The sequence below is a fragment of the Zophobas morio genome, unplaced genomic scaffold, assembly GCF_036711695.1.
Source record: "Zophobas morio isolate AGI-343-1 ecotype UQ-CSIRO unplaced genomic scaffold, CSIRO_AGI_Zmor_V1 ptg000110l, whole genome shotgun sequence".
Taxonomy (NCBI): domain Eukaryota; kingdom Metazoa; phylum Arthropoda; class Insecta; order Coleoptera; family Tenebrionidae; genus Zophobas; species Zophobas morio.
In genome coordinates, this window is record NW_026972215.1 from 340,231 (window position 1) to 363,689 (window position 23,459).

General features: G+C 16.9%; 1 protein-coding gene and 1 long non-coding RNA gene across 2 annotated transcripts; both read right to left on the bottom strand.

The window, feature by feature from the left end:
* Positions 1-277: 277 nt before the first annotated feature.
* Positions 278-12,320, bottom strand: LOC135144899 (solute carrier family 35 member E1-like). Its single transcript, XM_064077027.1, has 7 exons — positions 12,281-12,320; positions 12,218-12,246; positions 11,936-12,032; positions 10,352-10,396; positions 5,722-5,759; positions 3,447-3,551; positions 278-512 (listed from the first exon to the last, which is right to left on the bottom strand). The coding sequence occupies exons 1-7, from the start codon at positions 12,318-12,320 to the stop codon at positions 327-329; spliced, it is 540 nt and encodes a 179-aa protein (XP_063933097.1). The 3' UTR covers positions 278-326.
* A 3,310-nt stretch (positions 12,321-15,630) lies between these two features.
* On the bottom strand, positions 15,631-23,254 carry LOC135144870 (uncharacterized). The gene is made up of 4 exons (XR_010283252.1): positions 23,185-23,254; positions 21,214-21,317; positions 16,236-16,344; positions 15,631-15,782 (listed from the first exon to the last, which is right to left on the bottom strand). It is a non-coding gene; the product is annotated as an uncharacterized LOC135144870 (long non-coding RNA).
* Positions 23,255-23,459: the final 205 nt, after the last annotated feature.

A 23,459-nucleotide genomic window follows, 5' to 3' on the forward strand; every position in this document is an offset into this window, starting at 1 on the left:
TTTTTTTAATTAAGACGTTTGTATTATTCAAATACATATTTAGAAAAGAGTTCGGACAGGAAATTTAGATTTAACAAAGTATTTTAAACTTGAGATGCATTTGTCACCTCAGATCCGTAATATATATTAGATAAATTAAATTTTGAAATTTAATATTTTTTAAATAAAAAAAATTTCATGAAACTGCTGTGCTATGCGAACAAAAAAAAATAAAGATATAATTTGTAAAGTGAATGTACTTTTTATTAATTTTAACTTTTATATAAATAGTGCTTTCTTTTTAGTACATGACAAATAAAAAATTTCTAATTTATACAGTCGCTGTGCTAAACATTCTGTTCTGGTAAGACGATTCTCACAATCTTTTTATTTAAATTTAATTTGATTCTGTTGTAAAGCGCCACACCAAACACAGCTAGGAACATCCCAAAAGCGTTTGCGGGCTTTACTGCATTTTGAAAATGGAAAATGGAAGTGATGATGATGACGATCCTTTTAGTCGTATTGGCCACCTTAAAATAAAAGGTTGAAATAAATTATATATAATTCTTGTATTTTTTAGTTAATTTGTAATGAAATTTTTTTTTAGAAATTATTTACTTTCTTTGATTAAATTTAATTCATTAGGAATGAATATGTTATTTATAAAAATAATAACTTTTTTAATAGAAAATATGCGGTGAAAAAACTTTTTAATGGAATTTTTTTAAACGTTTTTTGTAAATAATCATTATACATTTATTTTTTTTCTTTTAATTTCAATAGTTTGCCTGTAGTTTTATACATTCTTATAACAAAATATTTATATTTTTAAATTTGATAAATTGCTTGTAATTTTATACGTTTTTATAATCAGATAATTATTTTTTACCCAAATTTTATAGATTGCTCGTAATTTTAAACGGTTTTTATAAAACTATTTTTTTTTGAAAGTCTATACTTAATATGCCATGAAAAATCCTTAGTGAAAAAAAAAAACCTCTGTTTTTTTTAATATAACAAACAAATTGTTAAATTATAAAATTCCATATGCCTTAAAAAAAACTTTACTAATATAAAATGTTATACACTACTTATTATTTCTATAAATATCTATATTTCTACTTATAACACTTTAATAATAAGATTTCCTTATAATTTTATAACTAAGCTTTTATTATTTGCTTATGATCATATTTTTAATTACTTTATTACAAAAGGAGGACCGCTTTCTCAGACGGCAAATCTTTATTAACTAGACTCGGATCTCTTATTTACTTTTGTATAAAGTTTAGTATTCAACTTTTTAGTATCTCCAATTATTGTTACTCAATTTTTTTATTTAAGGAATTAACAAATTTAATTTTATAATTAAAAGTGAAGCGGAATCTAGTTTTAAAAAAATTTATTCCTAATAAACTTTTTACTCGTTCATGCTAACATGCACCCTTTTTTTTTTGCAGGTTGAATAAATATTTATCAATAGTTACTTATAAGCCTCTACTGTGCGTGAAGAGTTTTTTCTATCATTTATATTAACTTTTATTACCACAATTATTATACTATACATAGTATTATTTAATTATTATTATCAATATTATTAATATTAATACTATTCCTATTATTATTACTGTTATTATAAACATAAAGGAGGGAGTAGATTTCATTCTTTTTAATAAATACATAAAAAAAATTCCTATTTTTTTATACACTTTTTAATAAATAATAATATTTTTATATTAGAGTATCTTTTTTATGCAGTGAATAAAACTTTTATTAAATATATATTTTTTTTAAATATCAATATTAATCTGTCTGTTGTATGACAATAAACAATTTTAAAAAGCGTTTAGTTAATATGCTTAAAAAAACTTTACCATTCCTTTTTTTATAGTAATCATATTTTTAGGGAAGTACTGTAAATAAAAAACTGAATAAAATATTTTAATATATTTTTTATTTGTATTTTTCAAATTTTGTACGCAGTAAAAAAGACTTTAAAAATATTATAGAAATTTTTATTTAAAAAAATATTTTATATTACTTTTTTTAATATAACAATAAACTTAAATTTTATAAATTCTATAGTTCGTATGTTTAAAAAAAAACTTTAATAATATTTTTTTTTATCCGGTAATAGTTTTTAATAATAATATGAATTTTTTTTTTCTGTTTCATTTTTTTTAAAAAAATAGATCTTAAAAATGTTATATAAATTTTATTAAATGATATTATTTTCAAAATTTCTATAGTTCATACGCTTTGAAAAAAAACTTTTTTAAAATAATTTTTATTTTTAAAATATAAAGAAAAAAACTTTCTAAAATTTTATATACACTTTCTTAAATTAATATTTTATTTTTTAAAAATATTATATACAGTAAATAATATTATTCAATATAATAGTGAACATTAATTTTATAGGCTCTATAGTTCCTACGCATCGAAAAAAAATGTTTATAATATAATTTTTTTTATACATTACTTTTTTTTTTTTAATTTTAAAAAAAAGTAAAAAAAAGGATTTATAATCTTCAAATATTAAGAATTTTTTTTTTTAAAATTTTTAAGGAGAAAAAAACTTTTTAAACTACTCACTTTTTTTGGATATTTTTTAAATATTAAAAATTAATATAATTTTTAAATTTTTATAATTAATGTGCACTAAAAAAAATTTATTACTAATATTTTTATTTATTTTATATATAATATTGAAATTTATAATATATTTTTATAATTTATTGCATATTAATTTTTTGCTACTTCATAAAATATAAATTTTTTTAGTATATTTTTTTCTTATTAATAACAAATAGAAGTAACTTCTAACGAGATTTCTACTTTTGAATGAGTTAAATAAAAATTTAAAGAAATTTTTTTTATAAAAATATATATAAAAATTATAATGTAATAGTTTTTTAAATTTTTTTTGAGTATTATTATATTGAAATTTATAGCTAAAAAGTTTTCTTATAAAATTTTTATATATTCATTATAATAACTATATATTGAAACTTTTATTATAAGTTTTTTATATAAAGTAGTTAATACTGAAAATATTGGATATTTATTATTTTTATATAAATATAGTTATTTATAAAAAGTATTGTAAACTAATTAAGTTTATATAATAAATAATAATTTTTTTATTATAAGTTATATATATAAAATAGTATATTTATTAATTTATATAATAAATAATTATTATTATAAATTTTATATATAAAGTAATCATTTTTTAATAAATAATGTATACTTATTGTTAAAAGTTTTATAGTAACTATTGAAGAGAGATATTGCATAGTTATTATAAGTTATTTATTTAAAGTTATTATTTTTTTAAATATAATATATATTATTATAAGTTTTACAAGTTTTATGTATAAAATAATTATTTTCAAAAGTTATCGTATATTTTTTAAGTTTATATAATATATATATAGACTGTATATTTACATACTTCATACCGAGTAAGAAACAGGAGAAACAAGAAACAAAACGGAAAAAGAGGCCAAACTTTGTCCAAAATTACAAAAGCCGCAGCTCAAAAGTTTCCAGTAGGGATTTTTTAACTGCTTTATAAAAAATAAATAATAATAGTTAATAAAAAAATATTTTATAAATATAAATTATATTACAACTGTTTGTATATATAATAAATATAATATTTAATAAAAAAGTTAATAAAGAAATACCATAAAAGTTTTATATATATAAGAAATTATAATAATTATTAAAGTTTAATAAATACTTTATAATGTAAATATAGTTTTATTATGTTAAATATTAATCATACTATTATAATACTAGAAAATAAAAAAAATAATAAGAGTAATATCAAATCTAAAAATATAAAATAAAAAATGTTTAATATATAAATTATATAAAATTTGTAGAATAATAATAAGAAAAGTAAAAAATCAAAAAAGATAATATAAAAACTGTTTTCTATATAATAAAAAATAAAAAGAAGCTAATAAAAATATAAAAGTTTTAAAAATATCTAAAATTATTATAAGATAATAATAAAAGTTGATAAAATAAATAAAAAACTGTTTTATTTATATGAAATATTAAAAATAAAAATTAAAAGGTTTAAAATTATATTAAAAAATTTTAAAAACTGTTTTATGTAAGTAATAATAATAAGAAATATAAAAAGAGTTTTAAGATATATAAAAATATAAAAACTGTAATTTATATATATATAAATTATAATAAGAATATAAAAAAAAAAGTTTATAAAATAAATAATAACCATCTAAAGGACTGTTATATATATATATATATATATATATATATATATATGATAATACTAGTAAGAAAATAATAATAATAAATTAAATAAAAAATAGAAAACTTAAACTTTTTCATATATATATAAATAAGTTAATAATAAAGTTAAATAAATTAATAAAAAAGTATAGTAACTTTATTTTTATTTATAAAAATAAGAAAAAAAATGTTTGACAAATATATAAATATAATAAAAAATCATAAAAAGTGTAAAAATTTATAATTTTTAATTCAAGATTTAGTTATTGTAAAGTTGATATGTTAAATAATAATTTCTTATAAAAAATTCTAAATATAATAATGAAATAAAGAAGTAAAAATTATATAAAAACATAAACTTTTATTGAAAAATTTTTTTAAATAAAGACGAATTCAAAAGAGAACTAATAAAAATTTTAATATAAATGAAAATAATAAAAATTTAGATATTTTTTAATGTAAAAACGTTTTATATAAAAAAATTATAAAATAATTTAACTAAATATAGAAGTAAAGATAATATTAAGTAGAAAGACATATAAAGAATACGAAAGCCATAGTACTAATAAAACTATTATTGTAATATTTCTTTGGAGTACTCGAAAATTTAAAAAAATAAATTTTATTAAATAAATTTTTGTTAAAAAAGTGAAAATTATTATAAATTGCGATAATAGTTATTTGCTTTTTGAATGTTTTAAGTTTTTTTTAATAAAATATTAAAGTAAAAAAAAATTATAAATTTATATAATAATTTGTTTTTATATATATTTAAAGTTTTTTTAAAAATATTAAAAAACATGAAAATTGAACGTTTTTTTAAAATATATAGTATTTTCTTTTTGTATATTATATTTGTTTTTAAAAAAAAGATTATAAAATATATAATAATAATGAAAAAATACTAAAATAATATAATTTATTATGAAAGGATCCACTTTTTATGTATATTTTTTTTTTTAAAAAAATAACCTTGAAAAATTTATGATAAAAATAAAATACTAGTAATATAATATATTTTATAATTATAGTAATCCTTTTATTTAATATAAAATACTTTTTTATTATATATATATTTTTATAAATAATATTATTATTATAAAAGTTATTAAATATATTTATAATTATAATAATGCATATATTGATATATAAAACATTATTAAAGTTCTAAAAAATATTAAAAAATTTAAAAAAGAAAGTTATCATTGTATATAAAATATATATAATAAAAAATATTACTATAATAATGCATCTGTTAAAATATAAAACATATTTTATTATAGTTTCATGAAAATAATAGAAATATTATTATTAAAAAGTTACTATAAAATAGAGAATACTGAAACTATATAGTACAGTTGTAAAAAAAATTAAAACATTTGTTTCGTATATTTAAAGTAGTATTTATCTATAATATTTTATGTATTTCAATATCTATTATGCAAGCTTAATAATAAGATTATATACCAAAACGGCTTTATCAAAAGTTAAAATATTCCCAAAATCTAAATATATAATATCAATAATAATAAATATAATAATTAAAATATAAATAATAGTAAATAATAATAAATAATTATAAAGGAATTGAACAAACAAAAATAAAAAGTATATAACTTTTCTATAATAAAAAAATATAAAAATTATAAATTTTTTAAAAATATATAATAAAACCCATTTATTATTAGTATTATTATTAACTTTTATTATTTGTATAAAAAGAATTTATAGATGCTTATTGTTAACTTTTTACTGTTGACTTTTTACTTTTATATAAATGTTTAGAAAATATAATTTACTATTATTAACATTTACTTTATTACAATTACAAAAAAATGTTTTTATTAACTTTTTACTTTTTTTTTATAATGAAAACTTTTATGAAAAAGTACAAAAATATTTTTTTTTATAAAATTTTAATTTTTTCTATGTAAAAATTTTATTTAGTAAAATAAACTTTCTTAAAACTGAATAAACCGAATTTATTTATTATTATTAACTTTTAACTTTTAAATAAAAACTTGGAAAACAGTATTAAATATATTAAATGTACCTTTATTATCATTAAGTACAAAATATCTTAAAACTTTGAAAATTTTGTATATAATAATAAAATTCATTATTATTATTATTATATTAACTTTAAATTTTATATTTATAAGAATTTAGAAGACATTATTAAATATAAAAGTTTACTATTATTATTAAAATTATATATAAATTTCATAAGTAAACTTTAAAAACTGTATGAAATATACAAAATTCATTATTATTATTAAAAAACTTATAGATTTCATATAAAAACTTTAAAAACAGCGATAAATATAATAAGTTTATTACTTATTATTATTATTTTACTTCGTTATAGGAGTAATAAAAAAATAGCAGTAAACTTTTAAGATATTCATATAAAGAATACTTTATTATTTTACTATTATTACTACAAAAACTTATTATTTTGTTTTTTGTAATACATTTACAAATATAGTAAAAAACTCGCATAATATAAAAATATACAACTCGTTAATTATTATTAGGATTTAAACTCTTACTATTAATTAGAGAAAACTTTATATTTATAATAAATAATTTTATTTATTATAGAAACTTTTACTATGATTTACTAAAACTTTCAATAATATAATAAAAACATTTATAGTTAAAAATGTAAAGAATTCATTATTTCTGATAATTTTTTAAAAACTTTTACTATTATTTATATAAACCTTTTATTTTAAAAGTAAAAAAAACTTTAAAATAATAAAAATAAATTCTTTTACTAGTATTTATTATACAAACTTTTACTATTTTTTATATAACATATTCCTACTAATAGTAAAGAAAACTTTTATATATACATATAAAGAAATTTATTAATTATTATATTATTAATTTTACTTTTATATTATTAAAAGTATAACATGTTTATTTTTAAACCTTTTTTTTTTAATAAAAATAAAACTCATTTTTTATTTATTATTTTTGAACTTTTTCTAAAGTTTTATAAAAACTTAAAATAAACGGTGTATAACTTTTTATTGATAAATTTTAGCAACACTTATTACTATTATTATTATTTTTTAAAATAAACGTAAAAACTTTTAAATAGTAATGTTATTGTTATTCGTATATTCTTATTTATATTTAATATTATTAAAAAATCTAAATTTTTTAAATAATATATATATATAAATTAATTATTACCATCAATATACAACTTTTTAAATTTTTTTTTTAAAGAAAATAAACTATTCTTTAAAACTTTATGTAATAAAAATCGTTCCTTTCTATTTTTATTAAAACTTTTATTTTTATTCAATTATTTTAAAAAGAAATTCTAACTTTATAATATTTCATAAATACAATAAAAGATTACCTTTAAAAATATAATATAATAAAAAATTTATTTATAATTTTAATATTATTTACTATTATTATATGTATAAAAAAAATAACCTTTTTGTTTTTATATTTGTTTAAAAAAATAAATATAAAATATTAAAAAAAAATTATTTTATAGTAAATAATAATACACAAAAATATATAAATAATAATTAATAAAGTTTTTTTATTTTAATTTATTATTATTATTTATTTCTTTATGATTATTGTAATAAAGACCTTTTATTTCTTTTTTAAACACATTTACAGAATATAAAATTTTTATTATACTTGTTATATATAATATATATGACTTATTTCTATTATTATTTATTATTTACTTATTACTATGTAATACTGATTTCTGTTATTATTATTTATTGTTTATTCTTTACATATTATTTAATATATATTACTATTCTTATTTATTATTTATTTTTTACTTGTTACTATTATTTCATACTTATTAATTTCTATTATTATTATTTATTAATATTTTCCTTATAATTATTAATTACTGTAATTATTTATTTTTTACTTATTATTAATTTTTATTTTTTATATATTACTATTATATATTTTTAATATAATACTGACTCTTACCTATATTTCACTGTTATTATTTATTTTTTGTTATAACTTACAATTATTATTATTTTATTCTTATTCACTTAATATTAATGTGTTTATATTAATATTACATATAATGACTTATGACTTATTATATTTTTTATAATTGTTATAATTTATTATTTTTTACTTATTATTATTATTTATATTTAATTCTGCCTTTATAATATATTATTTTTACTAATTACTATTTTCTATTATTATACCTATATACTATATCTTTTCATTTTTTATTTATAATTACTATATATTTCTTATTATTACTTTTATTTACCATTATTTTCTAATTTTTTTTACTATTATTATATATATATTATTATTTATTATTTATCATTACCATTATTTTCATTTATTATTATAATTATGTATTATATTTACTTATAATTATTAACGGGCTTATATATTATTATTTAAATTTTTATCAATTTTTACTTATATTATTATTTATTATTTGTATATATTGTTTTTTACTTATAGTTGCTTATCATTTAACTAATCTTTACTTAGAGTTATTATTTATTATTTTGGTGGATTTTAACTTATTATTTATTTTTCTTATATATTATTCTTTACTTATTATTATTAACCCGAAACGAGCCAAATAATAAACAACAATGTCATTGAAGTTTGTGCAGTTTTCAAAAGGATATTGCAGTAGTCCAACTCTTGTTGCTTTAGAACTTTTTTAGAAGTAATATTTTGCAAGGAAAGTACGAATGTTGAAAAAAAGGCCGCAAACATTCCTGAAAAGGTTATAAAAATTGCTATAATTATTATGAATCCAAAAAGTTTGAGTTTATTATCATTATTTTAATATAAAGAGTTATATAATAATTTTTTTATAGAAGTTTAGTATTTTTTGTAAATGTTTTTTAAATAATAATAATAAACAATTAGTAATAAATAAAAAAAATAAAATTTTAAATAATAAGAAATTCAAGAGATAAACTAATTTGATTTTTTAATTGGGCCAAGTTTAACACCAATCATATTCAGGAATATAGAGAATTAGTCAATACAATACTTTACACAACGTGGACGGATAAATGGAAGTAATTTTTTTTACCTACCAATTTATTAAATTACTTATTTATTATTATTCCTGTTATTACTAATATTTATCTAAACGTAATAAAAAAAATATTAAACCGGCTGCCAAGAAAAATGTTAGATATAAAAAATAAATGTAAACTAGAAGGTTATATATATATATAATATTGTTTCAAATAAAACTTTTGTATAAAATATTAAATAATATAGTAAAAGCTAAAAGTTAAAAGTTTTTTTATATCTTATTTTATTTAGTAAAAAAACTTTTATGAAAAGCCATATATAAATAAAGTTTTAATAAAAACAAACTACTTTTTTCATGTCCACAAATATAAAAAAATAAGAATTTATCAATACTTTAAGTGATAATTAAATATAGTTAGTTAATATTTAAAAAAAATTTATTTTTTTTATAAAATAAAAATATATAAAAAAATTAAAAATTGTGTGCAAAATAGTATAAAGTGAATATAAGTATTAAAAATAAAGGGTTATATATATTATTATAAATATAAAGTAATAATAAAAATATAAAAAGTTTTATTTTTTAAAAAAATCTTCACAAAAAATAATAAAAAACAATATAGAAGCCAAAAAGTTTTTTTTTAATAAGTAAAATTATATATAAAGAATTTACTTTTATTTATATTAAATTTATTAAAGTTTTGTTATATAAGGAAAAAAAGAAACTTTTATACTTTTTTTATAAAAAATAAAAATTTTCTTTAAGTTATCTAAAAATTACAATAAAAAGTAATAATTCTAAAAAGTTTTACATTTTGTTTATTTAGTTAAATAAATAAAACTTTATTCAAAGTTTTGGTAAAAAATGAATAAAATATATATTAAAGCAAATATCTTTTTTGTATATATATTTACAGTTACAATATATTATTTATTTGCTTTAAATTTAATTTTCTTATTTATACTATAATTATTCTAAATTTATTTGAATAGTACATTAATCCTTTTTTTTTTCAGAGAAACTTTACTTAAAATATCGTAAGAACACGAAGGAAAAATAAATATAATATACCTAAAAAGTTATATTCAACTTCCGTTAGCGAGGCGAGTACGACTCCTAGTTAAGTTAATTTACTAAGCAAAAAAGAGTAGTAATAAAAGTTTGGAGATATAAAAATATATATTGTGAAAGTGGCATTATAGAAAAGTTTGTATAAAAAGTTTCAATATAAAGTAAAATAACAAAAAATATTTATATAAAAAGTTGTGAGTTTAGCTTATTGGTTATTTATAAGCATTTTTACCAGATCAAATTAATATAGAATTTTATCGGTCAAATAGTTAAATGATAAGTTTTGGAGGCAAAAAAAAATAAATAGTAAATAATTATAAATGTATAATAATAAGACAAACTAGTTTTCTAGTTAAAAAATAACACATTTTTTTTATCGGTTCATTTTACATTAAGTGTTTTTTTCCTTAAAAAACTAATAAAATTTGAAGTATTTTACTAAAAAAAAAATAAAGTACATATATTGTAAGTAAATATTAATAATAAATAATAGAAAAAAGTTAGAAAAAAATAAGTGAAGGCAAAAAGTATTATAGATAAATTATGGTAGCGTTTACGGTGGGCTTAAAACTAAATTAATATTAATATTGTCGAGCTTTCTATTGGTCTTAGCCCATGCATTTTTATATTTTTCATATAAACTTTTAAACAAGGGAAGGGTCAGTTTATTATTGGTAACTTTAATTGATTTTTATTGGCCAAAAACTAAAAGCAAAGTTTATTGTAATATTAATGTTTACAAAGGTTTATAAATAGTTACATTTATCCACTAGTTTATTGGTCGAATTACATGAAAATTTAATATTTCAGAAATAATTATTGTAGCGTGTAATTAGATTTTTAAGTCGAGAGGTAAATAATTTACAAGTTTTGAATTATACAAACATTACAACTTATATCTAACTTGAAAGTAAATTATATTTAAATAATTTAACCTAAAAAAATTAATTTTAAATAATTTGAAAGTTAATATAATATAAAAAAACTTTATTTCAACTAATTTTAAAAATTGATAAAATTTAGAAGTGTGAAAAATAGGTTAAGAATTAAAATTTTTTAATAAATTTAAATATATTAAGCTGGAGTATTTAATTATGATTAATAAAAATTATACTAAAAATATAATTAATAAGAAAAAAATTGCACCAACAGTTTAAAATCTCTTTTTAAACTCATAATTCCAAAAGCCGTTAAAAAATTACTTAAGTTTCATTAAATATCAGTAAAAGTAAAGAAATTAAAAAGAAAGGAAACGTATAAATAATAATAAGAAAATTATAATAAGGAATATTTTTCTAAAATTATAATTTAATTAACAGATTGTATAATTATTTTATCACCAATATTTGAAAGAATTTTTATTACTCTTTAATTTATAATGTCGTCAAAAATACTTAGTAAAGTGTTTTCAACCGTCAATATTTGTAAAGTTTAAAAAAAAATTGGAAAAAAAGAAAAATATAAGTGATAAAAAAAATGTTAATTGAAATTTTTTTTAATCAATTCACGAATTGTAAAAATAAATTTTAAATTAATAAAATATTTTTTTATAGTAAATTTGAAATTTATTTTAATTTTTTATACCAGCTACAATAGGGCAGAGCGAAAATAACAAAGGTAGTGCGGGTTTCTCCTTTAATATAATATAAACTAGTAAAACCGTGCAAACTGGCTGCAACGCCTAAAAAAATTTTAAAATTCCCTTAAAAATTTTTTTAAAACAAAAAATCTCAAAATTTTTAATTTAATTGTTTAGTAGAGTAAATAAATCACTTAAATTTTCTTTTCTATATAAAATATTTATATCTATATAGATTTTTAGAATTGCTACTGCTAGATTATAAATTTTCTTGCTCTTAAATTAACCTTAACGGTGTGGGCGTAAGATACAGAGACTTTTGATAAACTGGTGGTGCTGGAAACGGTAGCGGTTATTCTTATTATGATGGGAAAAGTTTAAGAAGAACATAATTTCTACTTCGAATTTTTAAAATTAACTTTAAAATGGCTAACGGAAAGATGTTTTTCCAAAAAAATCGCCTTGTTAGGCATTGCCGTTGAATTCTAATATTAGCAAAGTACAAATTTTTTATTTATTTATGTTGTTTCTAATATAATATTTATTAAATAATTAAATTAACTATTTTTATTTTGTGTGTTTTTATAGTTAATATTTATATATTAATGGAAATTTAGGAAAAATTTATACCCGATAAACTTCATATAAAGAGGCAAATAAACAACTACAGAAGCTACTTGAACCAGTGAAACAGTTATTGGAAAAGGAAGATCAATTAATATTGACTTGCCTAGAAAAAAAAGTTATAAAGTTGGTGTTTTCCATATAAATCCTTCAAAAAAAAATTAAAAACTTACTTAAGTTGTTGCTTAAAGCGCTAAAGATATACCAAGTGCAACATAACAACGACACACAGATTAGCCTTCTTGTTTCAACAGAAAAAATGTTATTTTTATAACTACTGTCTGAGAAGCTATTTAAGTTAGAATTTTTTATATATTCTTTAAGCAAGTTAAAAAGTAGAAAAAACATATCCTCTAAAAATTAACAATAGCATTATTGTTTTTTTAAAGGATTGGTGTTCTTCTGTTAACTTAATACTTTTGTTGATATGTAAGGGTTATAAATAAAGCTGATAAAAAAAATGCAAGCAAGAGATAAACTTTCGTACTAAACGCATTAATGTTTATCAGGAAACCTACCAAAAAATTAGATTTTTATTTTTAAAAATGGTAACGCCCTTTAGCTAAATATGGCATTTGTTACATGTAACCTCTCTAAACAAAGTAAGCTATAATACTCTTTAGTTTTACTTTAATTTTTTAAATTACGCAATCAGTATAACTAAATTACAATTATTATTATTTTTTTTAGAAAGTTACCTCTTCTTTTCATTATTTTGTGGTACTTTAGATTATTTTTTTTAATAGCGGTTTTAATAATTACGCGTTTATGCTTAGAAGAACGCCCTTCCCCTCCCATGAAATTAAGTATTAACCCAACAAAAAAGAACTCAATACGAAGAGATGATTTTTTTCATTGATATAATTTTAACACATAATTCTTCGCTGTAGTGTATTTTAGCGATTCAATACTTATAGTCAACAAGTTTATACCTATTTCTTGAAATAAAATTAATGTTATTGAAATTTATTACAACTTTATAAAGGGGGAAAGAAACCTAAAAATTTTGTTTTAACAAACAATATAAAACAACAAAATAATCAAAACTTTAAACTAGTTAAAATGTGTATAACAAAATAAATATTTCATTTAGACATCGAAAAACTAATTTAATATAAAATAGAGGAAAACCAAGTTATATTATATAATAAGCTCAATATTAAAGAGATATAAGCTATTCAAGATAAAATTATTTTGCTATTTACAATGGTGGTTGATATTTCTTGTGAAAAAATGTAAATATTAAGTTTGTATAAAAAAAATGATACTGTTTTCTTTATCCAGTCTTCTATCAACGTTATTAATTCAATATTATCCCTAGCAATATTAATTCTGAATAACATAAACAGTAAATTGATTTATTAAACTACTTGAGATGGGCTTTTCAAATTTGGTTTTTTTCTTAGTTCATTATAAAAGGTATTTCCTCCTATTAATATGTTGATATTAAACATTTATTCAGTGATATCTTAAAATTAGATTCTACGCGGCCGTTATCTCAGGAATAATTAAATAAAATAGTAAAATAAAAAAAAAGAAGAATAAAAAAAATTCAAAAAAATACATCTTTTTATATTTCTTTCTTGATATTTATTGTGCTTTATGTTACACGTTTTCATTTTGTTATAAATCTAAATTTTTTATCAGGTCAAATTATGATCAATACTATATTTCAGTTCAAGTGCAACCTAATCCTAAATAAAATTGCTTGTGTGGCATAATAAACCTTTTTTTAAAAAAATTATAATCATTTATTTTTGTAGGTCAGCACAATTATTTTTGTTGTTTTTCTTGGAGCTGGTAAAAGTTTTATTTATAAAAATTTCACGCTATACATACTGAAATCATAAACCTATAATATTTTTTGCTGTAAATTCAGCAAAATAAATGTTTGTTGTCATCCCGGTACCTAATAAAAGTTTGTCTTTTAAACTTTCATGCTGTACTTATTGAAAAAATTTTCTTAATATTTTTTTTAAAAAAACAGCACTTTAAAAGTTTGTTGTTTTTCCGGTAGATAGAAAAGTTTTTTTACTTAAAGTTTTACGCTTACAACAAGTTTTTAAGGACGCTCTCTAATTTTAGATAAAAATGTTAAATGGTCTAAAATCAGCTTCGCCAGTTAACTTTGGAGAATTTTTTTTCTGGGTTATAGTTAAATTAATTTCAGCAACAAAAACTTCGTAAAGACACTGCTTCGTACTATATTGACATTCAACAAACTTATAAAAATCTAATACTTTTAAAATCAGGGCGACCTGGATCAATAGTGTTCACGCTAATCTAAAAACTTAATTAGGTATGACCTTATTTTTTCGGTGGATTTTAATTTAATACATACAATAGTCAAGTATACTTCAATAGTTGGCTTCACAACTTCAAATTACTTAAAAGAACACAATCGCCCTTTTTCTGGTAAAGATTTTTATATATTAAATTTTTTTTTTTAATTCTTTCGCAATAAAAAGTAACAAATAAAAGAATTGATAACACTCAAGCACTCTTTCAAACTTGAAAGACTTTATGTTTAATTAATAATAAAAAAATTAAATAAAATTCAATATTAATTTGTTTCAAAAATTTTAGTAAAAAATTTATTATATACCATAATTTTAGTACCATAACTGAAAAAAAGTTTGTACTAAGCAGCTGCAAATAAAAACTTTTTTGTATTTGTTGATTTCACATGCTGTAAGTCTTCGAAAACTTATTATTATAGTCAGTGAAGTAATTTAATTTATATAATATAAAGTATATTATAGGCAATTAAGTTATACATTATAGGAGAGTCGGGGCTCTAGGAGGCACTGTAAATTTATTTATTATAACACAACTGCACGTGCGCGAGCCAAACTTAGTCACATGTGCGCTGCCCTTAACTATTACCTTCTTATTCTAAACTCAGAGAAAATTAAAATAATAAAAGTGTGTGCGCACAACAATAAGATAAATCAAGAAACTCAAAATCTATAAACTTTAAAAGTCCTATAAAATTGATAAAGTTTTTATTATAATTTATTTATTTTAAAAAAAATTGAACAGTCACTAAAAAATTTTATAAATTTTATAATTTTTTGTAATTAATCAAAAATGTTCCTGCGCTTGAATTTATTTTGTTTGAAATTTGCAATATTTTTTTCTTGAGGTTTATTATTTAATAACGTTTGATCCCTTCGGCTTTGGCTAACATTTCGGTTACGATGTTCAGGAAATGTTGGAAGTAACCCGCTATTCAAAAAAATTGATAAAAAAATAAAAAGTTTGTAGGAAAAAAGATTTATAAAAGTCTGCAAATTATAAAAATTTCACAGCAATAATTAATAATTAATAAATTAAAAGAAATTATTAATTCTATTATATAGAAATTAAATCTCCAGCTATATAAATTTACTAAAAAAATTTTTAAAAACTAAAGTAGGAAGTAATAATAAAAAAAACTTAAGCAACTAATTAAAAAATTATGCAGCTAATAAATTTGCAGCAAAAATTTTAAATCAATTATTATAATTTTAAATATAAAAAAAGATCACAAACTATAAAACAAAAAAATCAAAAAATAATATAATTTATTAAAAAAAATTATATAAATCGTAAGAAAATTGAAAATATTAATCAGAATATTGTTAATTATATTAAACCATATCAAAAATTTTCGAAATAATTATTTTTTTAAAAATTAACCGCTCAGTGGGCAAGGGAAGTTCGCGAAAATATTTATGGTTCAGTGCTGCACGTGCCGTTAATCTTCTTTTTGGATCGTATGTTAAAAGTTTGCTGATCAAATCCGATCCTTAAAAAAAAAATTTAATTATTAATATAGTTAATCAAATAAATTTTATAACTATAAAAATTTATTAAATTAAAAAAAAAAAGAAAAATTTTCTTATAAAAAATTTTTTTTGGATGTAAAAATTTTTTAAAATTTAACGTTGATAAATTATAAAGAAATTTTCTAGTTAATAAAATATAATAAATTAAAAAAGGAAATTTTGCTTATAAGAAAAATATGAAAAGTGCATATAAGTTTATAAAAAAAATATAACATTGATAAAATATAGATAAATTTTATAATTAATAAAACTAAAAGTTTTATAGCTATGAAAAATTAATAAATTACAAATAAGAAATCCCTCATAAAGAAATGTTTATAATTTTACAATAAATTTAACGTTAATGAATTTTAAATAACTTTTATTATATATAAAATAATAAATTTTATAACTATAAAAATTTTTTAAAGTAAAAAAATGAAAAATTTGCTTATAAATAAATATTTATTTGTATATAATTTTATTAAAATATTTAACATTGATAAATTATAGAAAATCATTTTTTTATAATAGATAGTATTTAAAAGTTTTAAGTATAAAAACTATTAAATTAAAAAAAGTGAATTTGCTAATAAGAAATTACGTATATAATCTTATAATAAATTTCAAGTCTATGAATTAACTATAAATTTTGATATATAAAATAAAAAATTTTATAACTATAATAATTTATTAATTATAAAAAGATAAATTTTTTGAATTATAAATGTAAATAATTTTATAAAAAAATTCAAAGTTCATAAAATATAAATAACTATAAAAAATTACTAAAATTAAAAAAATTGAAAAATTTGCTTATAAAAAAATTTGTATACAAAAAAATTTATATTAAATTTAACATTGACAAATCATGAATAACTTTTATAATTAGCGATTTTATAATTATAAGATTTATTAAATTGAAAAAAAGAAAAATTTGCTTATTAATTTTTTTTTTAGGTGTATATAACTAATAATGCAACATTAATATATTATAATTTTATAATAAATTTTATAATTTGGAAATTTTATTAAATTATAAAAGAAGAAAAATTACTAATAAATAATTTTAATTTTATGAAAATAATTAAAGATTATAAATTCAATTTTAATTAAAGTTTCTAACAATTTTTTCAAAACTAGTGAATTTAAAATTTCTAAATTATATCTATTAGCGTTAAATAAATCAAATCAACTTGTGAAAACTTATATATTAGGCTTTTAAAATAACTATAATAATTTCTATTAAAATTTATAATAAAATTAAAAACAATATTTTTTTTTTGCAGTTTCTTTTTAAATTGGTATATTTAAAAAAATGCATCATCAAAGCAGCTTCATGTGCTTGATTCTGTCGTTATTCGCTTCGAAAAAATAATACTTTTTAACAAAGTTTATCATGCAAAAATTACTATTTTGCTACTTAAAAAGTATCAAACTATTATATAATTATATAAAATTAATAAAATTTATTTTAAGTAATAAAATTAAAAAAAATTTTAATCTGGGTTTGAACAGCAAATATTATTTGTCCTAAAACAATAAAAATAATCTTAAAAATTTAAATATATAATTTACTTTAAAAAAAAGTAATTATAAAATTTGTTTTATTATGAAGTTTACAAGTTAGGGAAATAATTCCAAGCAAAGTTTTGCATAAGTCATATTTATAAAATATAAGTTCTTCTCTATTTTGATTTTTATAAATTAAATTAAATTGAAAATATTCCAAAAATCTGAAATTTTATTTTACTGATTTTTTTTTTTATAAAGTAAATAAAAAATCAAAATTATTTTTCTAAAAAAGTGAAACTAAATAGAAATTCAATAAACTAAAAAATCTGCAGTTAAAATAATTAATAACGTTAATAATTAAAAAAAAATATTTTTGAAAGTTCAATTAAAATTTAAAAGAAAAAATTATCGCAAATTTATAATTAAAAAAAATTTATAAGAATATTTTATTGAACTGTTTAGAATATAAATTATTAAATCCATAAAATTTCTGTTATAAAAAGTTATTAAAAAAATAATCTAAAACTCTAATTTTTCTTAAACAAAATAATTACAAATGATTTTAGTAACACAGAGAAAATAGGAATTTTTAGCTGAGAGACGAAATCCAATGAAACCATCGTAACTTAAATTAAGGCTATCTTTTATCTAACTAATGCACCTTTAGCTTAGTTTTACTAATGCAGTCCACTATTTATCTAAGTAATAACAAAACCTTTAGACCATTATTACGGTACTTTCCTGATTGTAGCTCTGGGCTGTGTGCTCAGCGTTACTTAGGAAAGCTATAGGTGCGTAAATCGCGGTTAGAAAGTTCTGCCTTTAAAATTGGCCTTCATTTTAAACTTGAGCGGATAACTAGCCTACTGGCAATAACTAAAAATATTAAAAATTATATGATTTAGTGCTCTTTACTATATACATAAAGTTTGATGAGCGTAGCTGAGTTATGTTGGATATTTCTGCCATCCGAGATTAGTTGCGGACGAAAGCCATGCAGAAAAAACGACATAACAAGTGATGTTCTAGCAACACTCTTACTCTGTTCCGGAGCTGCAGGTATAATCGCATATCGTGGCTTTCAACTTCGCTACTCGCTCGAACGAATAGTAGTGTACTATACAACTTAGCTATAATCCTCAAGTTTTCAACCAAGATTTTTTTAGAGATCTCGCTAACTTGGTTTAGACTACTTTTGTTACCCCAAGCAATAATTTTGAAAGTCACATCCGTAGTATATTACTGTACTAACAGCTTACTACAGTAATTGGTTGTACTAAAAATGAAACAAAGTAATATCTTGATTAATAAATACACGAAATTTAGTTAAAGTTTCTTCAACATTAAAAAATAATAAAATTTATATATAAAATTCACTTTTAAATTAAAACTTTTTTAAAAGTTCGATGAAGAATAAAATTAAAAAAATATCTTTTTAATAATAAACAAAAATTAAAGTGTTATACTTTTTCAAAGTTTGCTGATAAAATTTAATTATAATTTAATAAATAAACTAAAAAAGTTATAAAAATTAAATTTTCTTTATAAATTACCAAAAAAATTAAAAATTAACAAATTTTAGTAAAAAATAAATTTTTTTAAAACATTTTTAACTTTGTATTATAATAAAGGAAGAAAAATAATATAAATACAAAAATAGATTTAATAAAAAAAAATTTTGTTACTAAAACTTATAATAAAAATTCTAAACTTTTTAAAATCAGAATTAATAAGCAAAACCAATATAAATAATACAAATGATTTAAAGAAATGAGTAATTCGATACTTATTAGATTTTTGCTATTGAAATTTAATAATAATTTAATAAATAAAGTGTAAAAGTATTATAAATTAATTTTCTTTATAAATTACAAAAATATATAATAAATTTTAGTAAATAAATGAATAGAAAAAAAATAATTTATAATTAATAAAACAAAAATAAATTTAAATAAAATAAAAATTGTTGCTACTAAAACTTTATAAAGCAAAACCAAAAAAATAATACAAGCGATATTTAAAAATTAAAAAACCGTTTTAAGACAATTTTTTTTTAAATAAAAATATTACAAGTAAAAAATGATAAAAAACTTTTAAAACAATTATTAAAAAAAATTTAATAAGTTAATTACAAAATACATTAAAGCAATTCAATTCTATGATATTAACAATATATTTTATATTGATGAAATCAGTTTAATATATAATAAATATAATAACTTACTGTAGTTAAATACTGAAAACTTTTTATATTTATATTTAAATATAAATTATTTTTTACTTTAAAAAAATTTAAAACTTTTATAAATAAAATAAAATATAAATATAGTTAAAGTCAATAATAAGATTTTAAATTAAAGACTAAAAATTAAAAAGTTACTCTAATTATTAAAAAAAATCTAGAAAAAAAAACTTTTAGTAAAGTTTTAAACTTTTAACGCAAAAAAATAAAATTATATTTATAAAAAAAATTTTAAATAAAATTTTAAAAAATATATATAAAACATAAAATTAATTAGTTTTATCGATACAAGCAAATTATAAAAAATTATAACAATTTAATATAAATTATTTATTTTATATGAAATTTAAACAGTGAAATACAAAACGGCTACAAGTAAAGCAAAACTTTTTATTGTAAAAAAAATAAAAATTATAAATACAACTTATAAATTAAAAACTTTTTATAAATAAGTCGAAATAAATAATTATATAAAAAAAAATTTAAAACTTAAAATTTTAAAAGAAATTTTATTTAATTTTATAATAATTAGTAAATTTAGTGTGGAAAAAAAAATTACTGTAAACCCTTAAAATATAAGGAAAAATTAACTATTTGAAACCTGAAAGTAAATTTATTATTTTAAAACTCAAAATTAAATAAAATACAAATTACAAATGTTATGTTAAAAGTAAATTTAAAATATAAATTGCTAGAAAGCAAAAGTATTATCAATACTTTTTATTCAATCTGATTTAAAAAAAATATTAATTTTTTTTATGTACAATTAACTTCTTTTTTAAAAAAAAAAAAAAACAAAACTTTTATTTTGAATTTTTGTTTTATAAATTATAATTATTTTTATTACTTTTTTGTAAACTCAATTTTTTTGTAGTCCACCAATAATAAACACGCTCTCATTGGAAATTCGTAACTCCTCTCTTTAGAAAGAGCCAATTGGATAGTCGTACAGCAAATCATTGCAATTAAATCCCGTATAAGCCGTTAAACTTAACAGCTTGGCGAAAATTAGAAACTTTTCATGCCAAATTGTAAATTAAATTGAACAAAAAAATGTAATTCTTTGGTACAAATTATATAACACAAAACAAACCCAAACTTTTTGCTGCCAAAAAGTAAAACTTTTGATTTATATGTGAATATGGCTGATCGGGCCACTCAATTTTTTCAACCAATGGAAGAGTAGGAAATTCAGGCCTAGTATTTATAATTAGCTTCATTAAAAAATTTATTATTGAAAATATGCTTCTAATGATTCATTATTTTTAACGAAATATAAACTGCCGATCTAATTTTTAGTGGCTGTTTTTTTTATCTTTTTTATTTTTCAACCAATCAAAAATTACAATCTATCAAAACATATAAGTTTTCTATTTGATTATTTATTAGTACATATTATAAAATAAACGAATTTAAGTAACTTTTCTTTATAAAAATTTCTTTATTTCTACTTTATTATAAAAAAATTATTTTACTTTACTTTAAAGTAAAAATATATTGAAAAAAAAAATTAAAAAATTTATAAATTATATAATTTATTTATAAAAATTAAAACTTTAAAAAAAAATTAAATGAAATGGTATGATAATAGTATTATATGAAAAAATATTAGAAATTTATTATAAAAACATTTTTTATATACAATAGTGTATAATATAACATTTTAAATAATAATAAATAAATATTTTTTATAGCTTATAATATTCATATAAAAATAATAAAAAGATAAATTATTATTTAAAACTCTAACACAAGAAATCTATATTTATTTTATTATAGGATAGTATATATTATGTTATTATAATGCCGAGTCCACTCTTGCTATACTTTTTTATATTAGCAAGAAAATTTATAATAATAAATATGATTATAATAAATAATAATAAATATTTAACAATAAATAAATATGTTACTGATAATAATAAATGTTAATACAAAAGCATATAGATAAGTTTGTATATTAAAAAGTGCAAAGCACAGCGTGTGCGAAAGCATCGTGCGTTACTGCATGCTCATAATATATAAATATTTTTTGAAGTTTATAATATTTATATAAAAAATAATAATAAATATAGTTTACTCAAAGAAATTCTAATAAAATAAAGTTTAAAACTTTTTTCGAATATAACATAATAGTTAATAATATAAAACCATATAATAATGAATATATATTATTAAGCTTATGACAGTCATATAAAAAAATTATTATAAAAAATATTCATTTCAAACTTTTTCTTATTATAATATTACAGTAAATAAATATTATTATAAAATAATAATAAATTATAAAGCTTCTATTATTAAAATAAAGGATAAGTTTTCAAATAAATTTTTTGTAATAAAAGTAATTATAAATAATTAATAAACAATTATAAAAAATAATAGATAAAAATATAGTTTTTTAAATACTATAAAAGTATATAAAATAAAAAAATTATAAAAACAATAACTTTATTAATGAATTGATATAAAAGTTTCTTAATTATAATAAAAAATAATTATTAAAAAAATTTATTACAAAAAATCAAAATCCTTTTTTTTAATAGAAAAGTAAATAATAGTTATTATAAATATTTCTATAAAAGAAGTTGAGATTTTTATTAAAAAATATTAAATATATAACTTTTTGTAATATAATATAAAAGTAAGAAAAAATAAAAAGTTATTAGAAAAATTTAATTTAAATAATTCCTTTTATATCTTTTTATTATATGAAAGTAAATCTGTAGAATAAGAAATATTTTTTTAAAAGCTCATAATAATTATTAAGAAATATTTTTAATAAAAAATTATTTATTTTAAAAAAAATAAATATATAAATAAATAAAACTCTTTTTTAAAGCTTCTATTATTAAAATTTTAAAAAAAGTTATTAAAAAAATTTTATGATAAAAAAATAAAATCCTTTTTTTTAAATATAAAAGTAAATAATAGTAATTATTACTATTTCTTCATAATATTTATATAAGAAAAAATATCAATAAAAAATATTATATAAAAGTAAATAAAATTATTATAAAGTTTCTTTTAATGATATAAAAATGGTCAGTAACAGAAGAATAACCATATTTTTTCGGTAGGAGTGCCTAGCAACTTTACAATGAGTTCAATCTGCTTCGCTTCTGAAGTTCCTGATTTAAAAATAGAAGAAGGTTTTTATAAAAGGATTAAAACTATATTTATATAAAATTTAAAAAAATATAAATATTCTATAAATAAATAAAAAATATAAAAAAGTTAAGTTATTTTTATATAAAGGTTTGAAGCCTTTTTTATTTTTTTTATTTAAAAGAATAATTTTATGTTTAACGTAAAAATATTTATAAAATCTTTTACTGT